Raw genomic sequence first — 14067 nt, 5'->3', positions numbered from 1 at the left:
TCCCTTAAAGCAACATTATGTAGAACTTGGCCCCCCACAGTTTCTGAGTGGAAAACCTATGTCGTTAATACAAATGCCATCTTTGTAACAGTTTGTCAGACGTAATGTAGGTGCTAGCTACAAACAAAACTCATTACGTCATAACAACGTTATAGTGTTGAAAACTTGTATGTTGAAGTAAACATGTATGTAACGCTGTGATCCTCCCCTCTCACTGAGGTTACATAGTGCAAACACAAGTGATAGAGAGGCGGAGTGGCTGAGACAGAGACACCATTCACCCTGTTACAAGACACTGTACCATCAACATGGTTTTGAAGCTGTTATTTTAAAGTAAACAAAAGAGTTACCAAATGTTGCTTTAATGTTTCATACCACAAAGTAAAAATCCTGCACTATCAACACAAGTACTATCAGCAGAATGTCCTTAAAAGTATAAGTATATAGAGTAGAATTTGATTTAGCCTATATATTATGCATTCATGTGTATACAGCATTTTAATTCATGTGTATGCAGACTTAGATTACACCAGATGAGCTGTATGGAGCCATTTTATGGGTTGTTTTGTGACATTTAAAACAAGTGGACTATGAAACTTCACCTGACTTTCCATAAGCATGGGGGTGAGTAGATAATGACTGAATTTTCATTTTGGGGTGTACTTATCCTTTAATGCTATTTTTGACTAAGGGCTAGCTAGTTTAACCTTTAGCAACGCATCATATTTTATTGGCACTTATCAGATTTGTACGTAAAATCAAAATGTGCAACGTAACCTGTTAATGTAGTTGTCATGCAGTTAAATGTGCAACATCACCCTCCCAAAATGCAGTGGGGTAGATTTATAAAATAGTATAAAAAATATTTATTAAATTATTGTACAAATACCAAAAAATAAATGTTGATAGATATACTTACGTTACTTACATTTCAACACTGCCTTGGCACATATAGTTCAAAATTAAACAGGATTGCAGCAGTGACCCATCCTGTCATCTCTGGGTTTGAAAAGTCCTCCTCTGATCACTCCACTGCTCCTGAACACTGGGACGGATGATAAAGAGTGAGGGAGGAGGGAAGCCTTGACACAACAAGGCACACAGATGGCTACACCTTGAATACAGCACTCTAACCCAGGGTTAATAAGGGTCAAAGGCCAGGGGGTCGATTGGGTCCTCGGTCCGAGTTGAATGACATCACAATTCACATGACAAAAAGTGGTGGCTGTCTTCCTTCCACAGTTTGGAGGAACGGCCTTAAATTGGAGGTAATCCTCACTTGACCGAAACTATGGGATAAATGTGATATTTAAAGTACTGGGTTGTTAACTAACGAGCAACAAGACACGTGGAAGTCGTTAAGAGCGTATCTGTATTCAGTGAGGGGGCTGGGGTTGATGTAGACGTATCAAATATCATGTAGACTAATAAGATATATCAAAGTCAAAACAAAACACATTATTTTAGACAAAACATTCAATTATTTTTGGTTTTCTTTAATATTGTTCCCGTTATTGTGAAGTGATTTTTGGATAGTAGCTGTACTTAATAATTTTCAAAGACCAGAGCAACTCTATTGCTCTCATCAATTTTGTTTCCAGCCACAACAAGCAGTTGTTTTCAGTAAGAAAGCTATGATAGGCTTTAATGCACGCTACGCTACCTGCCAAGCACCAAATAGCAGACAAAGTTAGCAACTAACTAATGAACATAATGGAGCATTCAGAAGCTAAAGAGTTGACGGGGAGCATAACTGAGCCAGGAGGACAGGCAGGACTTACATTCATCTGGTCAACAGAAACTTGACTCCTAACTGCTAATGTTGCCTCATGCTTGCTAAAAATAAGCGACTGTATGCTAACACATTAGCAATATCCACTGTGCAAGTTGATAATATGTCAACAATGTGTTTACAGCTTTTTATACAAAACAAATGCAGCCTTGAGCTTCTTAACCCCATGTGATTAACAGCTGTTTCTCAAAAACTACAAAGATTTATATTACATGCTTGGTACCATTGGATTCAGAGCAACTTTACTTCCAATAATATTAGATCCATAGTAAAAGTGATACTTAGTATGTCAAATGACAGTCATACTAAAAAGAAAATCAAATATGTCTAACAATTAAGGCATTATAAATATGTGAAATTAAACATTTTAAGTTTGTAATGTGCAGCTTCTTGTCTTGACCTCGCCACAGCATTTTTTTGTGTTTCTAACAGAAACAAAAGCAAAACGTTACAGAGACATGTATATATATATATATATATATATATATATATATATATATGCATCATTTTATACTTATTTCGCCAAAATTGAGCTCAGTGTATTTGGTATGTTTGTAAAGATGAAACCACTGTTGGGTACAGCATAGTTTCTGAGGTTAATAGAGTTATCCTCAATGCCCAACCACCTGTCAGCATCCATCACTGCTGCGTATTGCCGGGCAAACTAACAGCAGCAGGGTGTGAGCGCAGTCCTGAGGCACGATGAAAAGCAGCTCCTAACCCCCACGGTCAGATCCCATCTCCCTGTCCTGCTTAGTGGGCAGTTAGCGTCGGTCACCACGCTCCTCACAGCAGCTCTTCAGAGGGGAGAGGAAAGAAGAAAGAAAGGGGTGCAGACATTATCTGGTCACACACAAAATGTCCGAAACAACACAAAGCACCGGGGGGTTTCCCACAGAGTTTAGACCAGGCCGGTGAGGAGGGAGGTGTCGAGGGCAGGGCCGAGTCCTCGGGACAAAGAGCAGAGGTCATCGGAGACTCAGTGCCCGGGGCAAGGATTCAAGAGGAGAGGTTTTGATCTGAAAATGTAAGCTAATCATGTCGCTGTCCAATCGACAATTTTATTGTTAATAATATCACGCTGTATTAAAAATGTCTCAGTGTTGAGGACAAAAGAAATTAATGGAACATTTATCTCTACTTTACTTATCACGCCCATTGTTTCTCTTTTTAAGCTTGAATTAAATGAGCTCATTCAATCGTGAAATGATAACCAACACCAGTTACCATTATGTGGGTAGGTGTCTATTAGATCCTCCCTCTCAGCCAATCAGATCGTGATACACATCCTCCATGACACAATGACCTAAACATCTCAAGAACACAAATAGGCCATTTTGCACACTCAAAATGTGAGCCTTGCTTACAAACAAGGGTCAATATTTACCCCTCAGTGCACCCAGACCCCCGGGTGGAGGCTATATTGGCGATGCTGACCAAATTAAGAACAGCTGACCTGATGTGGGTGTTAAGTGGACGCAGAGATGTCACCAGAATGGTAATCTTTTAGCATACTGGTACACTGGCTTTTGTCTTGTCCGTCCCTATGGGATGATAACAAGAGGCTATAAGCTCCTTATCATCACATTACAATTATGGAGGATGAATCAGGAGCTGTGGCCCTGTGGACGCTGCTCTCACACCACTATCCTTGTTTTGTTTGCAGCTCCACAGATTGAGAGGTTTTATTATGCATGCATGCAGCCCCTCGTTGTATAGTGAAGAGTCACAGCAAAACAATTGAAATACCCCCCGCACTTCAATTTCAAGCAGTAGAAGTAATTTCTGGAGAGGCCATTGTTGCACCGTGGAAAGAAATACTAAGATGTCGCTCGAGTGTGCTTCACGAATGATGTCGTTGTAAAGCACTGCTAAGAAGCACCATTCACAAAACAGTTGAAGAGTAAGCCAGCATCAGGTGCAAAGCTTGTGTCAAAACTGAGAGAACTTCACTTCCCAGCAGTGCTGCACAAAACCACAGTCTGCGGTTTACGTTAATAAGTTGTCAATGTATTTTGGTCCACATGCTTTACAGCTCTTCTCGAAAGTAAGTGGTTGAGTGGGAGTCCTGGAGAGTTTAAGACCAATCATTCAAGAGAAAAATAAACACCAATCAAAGACATTTTCATAATGTGGTCACCTTAAAGTCGTGATAAAGGTGTCTGCTGAGTGCTTAGTTCTGATTAAATGATTTATAGCACATCTATAAAACCATTAGCTATAATTAGTGGAACAAAATATGGGTTTCAGCTGATACAATAACTGATAATTACCTGCTGGTCATGGCCGATACCGGTAAGATAACCGATAATTTCACGTTTTTGTATCTTAAAAATAAGTTCACCTCAATAAGGCACACCTGAGGGAGACAGATTATGAAGATGTAGTGAGCAAAGATGGATAACTTAATATTTCCTTTCCTTCCTCCCTTTACCCTCATTGTTCTTCTTCTCTGTGTTTACCAGGGATTGCAAACCGAGGTGCAAATAGCCATCTACTTTCTTTGTGAATGCTGAGCTTGTTGAAAGCAATTTGGCTTCATATTTCGGTCTCTACTTATCAGCTAGAATTTCACAGTATACATTTTAATTGTGAAGGCGATAAGATAAATCATGAGTCTTAATTACGGCTTATAAACCCTGTATACAGCATGATTTATGTATTATATACCAGTAGTATGAAAACAACACATAAAGCTATAAAAAAGTGTTTATGGATGATTCAAGTTTATTACAGATGGAAACGAATGGTAAATCAGGCTGCACACTATAAAGTCACAGTTGCATCAGATGACTGGCTGCTTCATTCATGCTTCACAATCTCTGGCTCATTCATCAGCTACCTGGCTCTCAGCTCTCAGTAATGTCCTATCGTGTTCATGTAGTTGCAAAGCGTGGCCATTATAATGTAACACCTCTCAGTTCTCACTACTGCCATTAGCTGCTGCAGCCTCCTCTGACCCAGCCCAACGTGTTCATGTGAGTCAAAAGAGAAAATGTCAAACCTGCAAAAATATCATCCGGCAAAATATAACACAAGCGTTGCCTTTATTGTGGGGTCAGTGTATGTTCTCTGCCACAAACACAGTTTTTGTATGATTATGTATTCAGCTTGCAGTCACCAGCACCACCAGCCTTGAAGTACATGCTGTGCAGGAAGCTTTTCTCTTCCGGGCGGAGGCAAAGGCCTGATTGTTGGAGGAATCTTTAAAGGGCAGCACGGCCTTTCCCCCAAATCTAATTGTACAAATGGTCAGTTATTTGAAGATGTTCCTACTGAACTTGTTTTTTTGTTTTTTTTCATCAATTGAACCATCCAAAGTAATTGTTGAGTGATATTTTTACAACCAGGTTCAGCAGGCTAAGAGGCACTTAGCGTAACTGTCTGCAACATTTCTGATCATCTGACAGGTTATAGACACGCCAACAGTCTAACAAGATTATAGTTTGCTTTTGGATAATTTGTTGGAGCATTTCAGCTTTCCATTGATATTATATTGTCAGGAGGCAGACAGGAAACACTGATAAAGAGAGAGCGAGAGACTGCGTCATGCAGCAGGACGAGGGTTACACAATTGTCACATCTTGGCCCAGTATGGCCGCCAATGACACAAAATATAAAAACCAGGAAGTTGATCTGTAATTTTAGCATGTGCTTTTGTTTCCCTTCCAGATAAGTTTTGGCCAACTTTGAGGTTTCTTTCAAACCCGTGTCATCGCCCCACTGGATTTCATTTTAGCAATTAGTGATGAGAAGACCAGTTATTTCAAGTACCAGTTTCTTCAGGCCTCATGAATGACCTCTCTTTTTCAGTCATGAATAAATAAACAACTACATTAACTGCCACAATTACATAAACACAAGGACAGGGTACCTTTTGCTCCTCTCTAATAATTGTCCAAAACCAAACAATTCGTTTGTGAATCTAGCATCAGCAGATATCCATATAAGGGAGTACAAATTGCGATACTACAGTTTATATTTGATTATCAGACACAAGTTTAACAATTAACCTCATAGTGTACCTTATAATCAGTGCACCAAAAAGAGTAAACGTCACTCACTGGGAATTAAAAACATTATAGATTACCCCAAATGCCTTCTCTAAATAATATTCTTGTAAAAAAAAGAGTTTTCATATTGGTGCATATCAGACATAAACACCGATACCAATATATCTGTGATGGGCAAATATTGCCCAACTGATGTATCCGTCAGTCTCTCGTAATAATCTAGACTTATCCTTTGAGCCTCCCCTTTAACTCCTCAGTCTACACCTCACATATAGTTTGCCATTCTTGCCAAAAAGTTAAGACTGTAACTGGAATTTGTATTAGAAGATGTCTCATTTTGAAGGGACGCCTGCAGTGAAAGTGTATCTTCACGTTCCTCTTCATAAGCCTTCGTGGGCATATGGCCAATAACTTCAGAGAAAACAAGACCTCCACTCCCCCTCCCCGACATCCAACACAACGTCTCCTTTGAAGATGCGACGACTTGTGATGTAGCACCAGAGTTATTGGTTTTAATGGCCACACCATCATCACTCTGTGTGGGTCCAAAGTCATAAATTTTCCACTTCCAGTGTTATCGTGTCACGCTGATCCTAAATTCACCCCCCGGAAGCTCCACTTCCACCAGTATGTTGTTGAGTTTTTCAAAAACAACCAGCTAAATCAAAAAGGGATGAATTGGAGTGAAGGGACAAGGAGCATTGTTCATTCACCATTGATATCGAGTGCATAATCCATTCATTAGCCTTGATGTGAACCGCCGCTGACTACTTCGACCCCCATCAGGCACCATAACAACCCTAAGAACAATACTACGCCGATCCACCCGCAGAGGCGGAGGCGGTGAAGGTTTCCGGTGAGTGTCAGGGAACCTGTCACTGTTGTCACTGTGTTTGTGAGGGGAGGCCATCAATCACAGAGCGGAGCAAAGGGCCAGACACCTTCTCTGCTCCATGTTTACTTCTCTGCTTCACGAGGTTTGGGAAAATACTGCATCAAACTAAAGAGTCGATCAGGGAGGGGCAGGGAGAGGGGATAAGAAACAATCAGACAAAAGACCCCAGTAAACAGCTCAAATTGCCTCAAGAATGGCATGAAACCTGCTGAAGCTCCTCCATCCAAACCACTCCAGCTTCTCCATCACATATGCTGTAGGTATGGACTGGAGCGACCTGCCAGCACTTCCCAGCTCCTCTTATCTGAAGAGAGCAGCCTGGCCCGAGGAGTTCTCAAAAAGTCTTTAAGAGCAGGACCTTTGGGAGCGGGCAACAATAAGCCTTCTTTAGCACTGTGAAAGTGACAGCATGGTCCCCCACCACCACCATCACCCCTCCACCCCACCAGCCATTAAACCTCTTCCTGGATAAACAAGGGGAAGGCCCTTTATGAAGATGGAGAGGGTCACAAAGAGAGGATCCATTGAGCCACTGAGGGGCCCGTCTTTGTTTTTGTGTTTCGGAGGGTCTTCTCAAAGGATGCTCTGATAGGAGGGGGAGCTCTATTTTTGTCTTTAAGTCCTCCTTACTGCCAGTCGTGTCTCAGCTGTGCCAAAACAGAGATGTAAACTTAATTGACTGTATCATTTGCACAAAGTGAGGAGATTTAATAAGACTTAAAGTGGCAGATGATGTGACTTGCATTTGCACTGACGTCTACGTTGAAAGGCGGAATTAAAAAACTAATTTCAGTATTTGCTCCTTAAAAGAGTGCAGGATATCGTGCACCTGTTCACCAGCTCTTTAAGAAACGAAGCGGTCACCGCAGCATTTACCTCTGTTTTGATCTAATCCCTTAAATTCCATGAATATTAAACCAGGAACAACCCAGCGCTCGTGGATTGTGTGTGCGTTTTGCCTCTGGAGGTGCCACTGTTTGATGCTGTCAAAGGGAGGCCCTGTCTTCTGGTGATGGGCTGCCAGGTCTGTTGATGGGTTGCCAGACTCAAGGCAACATGCTGGCAGAGCTGCGTTTGTCTTCGGAGCGTGAATGAGGGGCACCTGTGACCTCTGGTCACGCTCTGCTTGTGTCCTGCGGTGTGAGCACCACGCTCAGGACGCACGCTGGGCCCGTCAGCCCATCAACTGTCCACTAAATGGAGGGCGATTGGACGGGCTCTGCAGGGCTGACAGGCTATTATGCAAATAATACCCTCGAAGCATTTTTTAAATCAGATATGCTTTGTGAAAAGGGTTGAATCGTTTTTTATGAATGTGAGTTATCGCTCATCTAGAGGGAAGACACCTCAGAAAGTAACAACATGTGAGTGAACTCAATATCTCATGTGGTCTGGGCTTCATTTAGCGCCCTCACTGGGTTGATTTCCCATCTGGCAGCAGCAGTCAGGCCTGCGCGTGTCAAGAGACCCAGCTCCACCTGCTCCACCCGCCTCCCCTGCCCTGACAGCATGCCTTCTGGGCTCAACACGACCTCTCGGGTTCCCTACCTCATTAGAGAGGTATTCATGCTCCCCGCAGAGCAGGTCTGCCTGTCACCGTGAACAGGATGATCAGGTGTGGACAGGTCACACACAGAATGGGGGGATATGTTTAAACGTGACATGACTTCCGCGGGTCTGAGGTGAAGTGTCGCGGTCCGTGAGAAGAGAAATGACAAAGACATCAGCGCAGCAAACATTGTAGTAAACATCATAGAAACCTTTTATTAATCTCACAAAAATACAGTGCTTTTCAAGAGCTTTTCGAGGATCTTCTCGACCTCCTGAGCTCATAACAACATCAGAGTAAAATCACAGCGAGCACAGAGGCGAGAACATCTAATGTCCATGTATAAAAAAAAACACAAATGTGTGTAAACATCCCTCTCAGGTGGGTTTTAGAAAACATTTACAAAATGTACAAAAAATCGTGTGTCAGCATGTGATAGTCCTTCCTTGAGCCGATGTCCTACCACGGCCTCCACACAGAGTCTGACGTGACCGCCGGTGCAACAGGTGACATGTGATGGCTGCCCTGTGCGCTCAGAGGCACGAGAGCCGCGCTGGGAACGAGGAAAGCAAACTGTCCGTCCGGCGTGGGCACCACCTGGAAGCCGCCGCCGCCGCCGTACAGCTTCACGGCGTCCGGGGAGACGTGCATCGCCGCGCCGCCTTTGCAGGGCATCAGTGGAGCGGGCGCAGCTGGGATCTGCGTGCCCGTCAGTGCACCAGCTGGGTGAGGCGTGTAGAAGTTGACGCCGTTGATTTGGGTGACGCAGGCTGACAGGTGGCCGAGGAGGCGAGTCCTCACCTCTGTGTTCACCCCTTCACAGGTGGACAGGAAGCGGGTGACCTCTCCGACGCACTCGCTGAAGCCGGCTCTGTATTTGGACAGGACGGATGGGTCTGTGTTCACAGCAGCTGGAGGGGGCAATACAAACACATACATTAAAATCACATTAATAGATAAATAATTTCACACATCGGCTGATTTAAATGACGTAAAATGGATATTCATGCGTTTGAGGCCTTTTGAGATCAGCTCTTAATGCGGAGCGCACCAGCTGTGAGCGGGCAGTACATCTCAGAGACCAGTGGGAACATGTTTACCATCTAAAGTTAGACATCCGAGAATGACTGCAGCACATCAACACGGTCCATCCAGAGACTTACCAGACATCTGGAGCCTCTGCAGGTTCCTGAGGTGCTTCACTGTCATCTCCAGGATGTCCGCCTTCTCCAGTTTGGAGTGTCTGGAGCTCTAAACGGATAAAAAAGTGACCAGTTAGTGCTGAATTTGATCACTTGGTTCCTAAACTCAATTTATCTTGGAACAGGAATGTGATTTTCTCATATCTCCTTACATCTTTCTTGAGAGCGTCCATGATGAGGGTCTTCAGCTGGCCCAGACTCTCGTTGATGCGCGCTCGTCTCCGCTTCTCCATGATGGGTTTGGAGGACTTGAAGCAAACAAAAACAACAGTTGAGATGATTGTTTTCGAGATAAAACAAATAACAGCCAGCAAACATGTTTGCACAGCAGCTACTTCATGTACCTTTCTGTTCTCCGACAGGGTGCGGGGTTTGTCGGGTGTGGACTCCCCGCTGGCCGGTGTGGCAGCCACAGAGGAGGGAGACGTCCTCTCTGAAGTACCGGTTGGCATCTTAAAGTTTGAGATAAAACCAGCCGGAACAAAAACTTTTATCAGTGACAGAAACAAGTCAGTCCAGTCCTGTGGGGGCGAGTCCCGCCTTCTCCTGGCACACAGAGCAGTTTGCTGGTGATAAGTGGCTCCTGTCCGGTCGCCAGCCTCTCAGCAGCCGTCAGTCCGCTCCTGACTCCAGCTCCTCGGGCTTTATCTACACAGCCCGAGCCTGCACGCGAGCGGCTCGTGTGCGAGTTTCCCCGGTTTCATCCGTCCGGCCAATGAGCGCGCGGGACGCGGTGCCGGGGGCGGCGGGCTCGTGCGACCGGGCGCTCCCATTGGCTACCTGTCGGGATGCTGAGAGAGAGTTTTTACACTGAAGAGTTACTTTATAGTGAAGGGAAGTGCTGCAGACCAGGTGTGTTACCTGTGAGATTAGATCAGCTGTGCGCCATGAAGATCTAATGTGTTGAAAAGTTATTTAAAAAGCAGATTAAACTGTAATTAATGTTAAATCCATTAGTCGATTTGGTAGTTTAATCTCTTCTAATGCTGATAATTTACTAATACATTATTTATGATTGATTTTTATCACATAAAATACTATTTGCTGGATGCAACTTCATATATAAGATACATAGACTTGTTTCTCCTCTTCTTTATATTACTTCAGATTGCACTGTTTCCATGTTTTGACATAAAAATGCAGTTTAGCATATAAGTAGCCTAGTTGTAGTAATATAGCCTACACTAAACATGTATGGATATATGAATATACGCTAAGATAAAGACAGTAACAAACAGTATGAACAGAGTGAAATGAATTCACTAAGATATATACATATACACATTATTATTACTTATTAATGCAACAAATGTTGAATTAATTAGTTTACCAATTAAAACTAAAAGTTAAGTAACTGATATCTCTTCTATGATTTATTATTTTATTATTAAAACTAAAAGTTTAACCTTCAGATGATTAAGCATTCGTCTGTACAATAAACTGACAAATTAAATCTCAGTTAAAAAATTACTTTTTAAAAACGTTTTCCCAGAAACTTCTCATCACGACAACATCATTTTTATATTTGCTTGTCATCAGATTAAACAAATAAATCTAAAGTATCTTTATTAGAAGATGTGCAGCAAACACAGAAGCTGCTCCACTTGTATTTTATGTGACTTGATGAATGATACTGGACGTGAGAACATTTGTGTCAGGAGAGGCAAACCAGGCAAATGTTTGCGGACCCCAAAAAATGTTGGGGGAAATGGCCCCTGATGGCAGCTCATATTGCCATAGTTTGACAACTATAAACCCCTTATACCTCCCATTGAGGCACTCTACTGTGCACCACCGAATAATTGTTTTATGTGTTGATGGCTTTGAAATCACCATTGCACTGCTCCAAATACTGACACTAACTCTGATAGTTCATTATGTTATAATTGAATATTTTAAAAACTGTGTAGAGAAATCACCTCACTACTGTGTATCTGATTGTACACTCACTCTGTTTCTGGGGTCACTGAGTGCTTCAGAGTTTGAGGTGAACACACACACAATCCTCTGACACACTCCAGGCCTGATGTCCAGTGAAGAAGAAAATCTCCGACACACTCAGCTGTCCTCTCACTGCCATGATCTCTGACATCTCCTGTCTGTTATCAGAAAACACAGCTGAAGAGTAACTCTGAACCATCAGAAGTCTTTTAATCATTTTAGTGTGTTTTTTAATGGATATAAGAAGTGTTTGTCTTTAAAATCTTTTAAGTGACTTTAGCCATTTTGTGAAAAATCTAAACCTGAATGTTTGTAAATGAAGTTTTTTCTTTGGTCTGTAAATGACCAAATTCACTGACTTTTGAGAAGGCATTTCAATCTGTTACATTTTTATAACACTATTTTCTTTAATAGTGCTTTAATTGAAACTTTCAGGATATATCAATGCATATTCTCTGGGATAGAGTTCAGCATCAAGTTTGAGGTTAAATTATTGAGTATCAAATTTAAAAAATAATTTTATTATTGGAGTTTTTTTAGTCTTAAAGTAAGCAAGCCACAATTTCTTCTGAGATGTTATACTTTAATAGCTCTTTTCTTGTCACTAGTTACAGTACGAAGCATTTAAGAGCTTTTTTTATTTATTTATTTTTACATATTTTTAATCCTCATTTACACCAAATCTTTTCATTTATCTTGTCTTATAGAATCAGACACATTTGAGTCAGCTGTGCCACAGGATGGAAACAGAGAAATCATAAAGAGCCTAATATTTTGCACATAACTGAGCCAACATTACTTTTCACTTTAAAGCAGTTTCCTCTTTAATTGCCTGTTTTGATAAACTAAATTTACATTTTTTCTGTCTGATAAGTGTATGTAGAAAAAGCTTTTGATGGTTCTTAATTGCAATGATTTGTTTTTCATTAGCACTAAAAATAAATAAATAATTAAAAAGGTTTTCTCAAGTAGCCTGTGATAAATTTAAGATTTAGCAGAAGATTAAGCAGACTTTCTCAAAACAAAACAACACAGAGGATGCAGTTTTTGCAGAGTTTAAGGCGCACGTCTATTCTGTGTTCGTTTTTATCTTTACTCTTTGTGTTTCCCGTTTTTAAATATTTCCTTAAGCTCTGTTTTTGGCTGTCTAAAGTATGAGATGGAAGTAATTCTGATTGATTCTGATCATTATTACTAATTACATTACTATTATCAGACCTCTAAACCTCTAAAAATCATGTTCAGTATCAGTGTGATAAGGACACGCGCTGCTTGTTGCACAGTTTAATTGATACATGTGTTGACAGACATCTCTCTCTGGTGCAGGTTCAGATGCCTCTATCCTCCCTGATGGACTTCAAACGCTCTCTGAAAAGCTCCTAAACCCTCAGAGGTGAACTGACCCCAGAAGCCAGGTCAGTGTTTGTGTCCACGTCTTCCTCTAAACTTCAAGCACGGCTGGCTTCTCCACTTGAGTCAATATTAAGTTAAGCCAAATTAAATCAAGTCAAACCTCCAGACAGATTGAGTTTGGCCTGTTACATAACTAATTTACAACATCAGTCGAAGTCAAAGATCTGCGACCATCAGTGTATATTTTACACAAAATAGGTTATAACTGTTGGATGCTGTTGGGTCTTCAGCCCTGTAGAAATGTTTTTCCCAAATAAATGTTCAGTTTCCCACTGAAACACACTGAACTCACTAACAATGAGCACCTCAGGCTCTTCTACCAGTCGTCCTCCTGGGATCACTTAAAGCGCTCAGTTAATCTCCTAACTGGATGTTTTAACAAGATGCTCCTTTAAAACAGCCCAACGAGAGGGGTTTCTGGAGAAGAGGCCGAGCAACTATAAATTACATCCTATCAGTTCTGTTTTCAGTGAGCCTGCCGCTCCGCCACAAACAAGCCTTTATTGTGCGGACGGTGATGTGGACATGAGGTTTATAGCGCAGCCCTGATGTGTATCAGTGTGGGAACCCGGGGATGGGAGGCTCCACAGAGAGGAGGAGGGTTAGAGAGATATCAGGGTCCAGTATGCGACTGATAAGCACCAGGGAGGCAAGGAAGGCATGAATTATTTTGTTTACAAATATACAACATACAATAAGAGCATAAACTTATTAGCATCATTGCCTCTGGTGTTTAGAAACAAGAGGTAGAAAACTGAATCGAATGACCAGATAGTTAAAAGGCATTATATCATCAAAGACAATGGGGAAAAATGAGTTTAACGTGCAAAGATTAATAAAGTAGAGTGCAAATTAAAGATTAACTAAAACATCTACAGGCCACGTTTAGCTTTAATGTCAGGAGGATGAACTCCTAAAATAGAAATTCAAAGAAATGAATCGCTGCTCTATGACCGGCCTTTAAATGATTTGGTCACCATAATAAATAAAAAGGCTTTTTAATATTCTCTTCCTTCTTTGATACTTTGTCTTGTATTCGCAGTGCCTCTGGTGTCTTATTTTAATTCAAGGACAGCAAACACCAAAGAGAGGAATCCTGACCTGCCTTAAATCTATCAAATTTTGTTTGCTTCATTGTCTGTGATGTTCCTTTTTTATTGACTTTGACATCCAAACTTCTTGAAATACTTCTAAAGGTCAGAGAAAATCCTAAGAACAGTATTTAATTGAATACAACAAGCTCGGCCCGCCAGAGAAGCCAG

General features: G+C 41.6%; 1 protein-coding gene across 1 annotated transcript; it reads right to left on the bottom strand.

Annotated features, from left to right (window-relative positions):
• Positions 1-8438: 8438 nt before the first annotated feature.
• Positions 8439-10045, bottom strand: LOC311266709 (transcription factor HES-1-A-like). The gene is made up of 4 exons (XM_084369221.1): positions 9796-10045; positions 9604-9699; positions 9413-9500; positions 8439-9160 (listed from the first exon to the last, which is right to left on the bottom strand). The coding sequence occupies exons 1-4, from the start codon at positions 9901-9903 to the stop codon at positions 8709-8711; spliced, it is 744 nt and encodes a 247-aa protein (XP_084225347.1). The 5' UTR covers positions 9904-10045; the 3' UTR covers positions 8439-8708.
• Between the last annotated feature and the right edge of the window lie 4022 nt (positions 10046-14067).

The sequence above is a fragment of the Pagrus pagrus genome (genome assembly GCF_965226575.1).
Source record: "Pagrus pagrus genome assembly, chromosome: 12".
Taxonomy (NCBI): Eukaryota; Metazoa; Chordata; class Actinopteri; order Spariformes; family Sparidae; genus Pagrus; species Pagrus pagrus.
This window is presented reverse-complemented; position numbering and strand designations above follow the sequence as displayed.

Coding starts and splice junctions, on each gene's coding strand:
- LOC311266709 (XM_084369221.1), bottom strand. CDS start 9,903: ATGCCAACCGGTACTTCAGAGAGGACGTCTCCCTCCTCTGTGGCTGCC. Junction 9,700..9,795: donor CCCTGTCGGAGAACAGAAAG/GTACATGAAGTA, acceptor GTTTGCTTCAAG/TCCTCCAAACCCATCATGGA. Junction 9,161..9,412: donor GCAGAGGCTCCAGATGTCTG/GTAAGTCTCTGG, acceptor TGCCCCCTCCAG/CTGCTGTGAACACAGACCCA.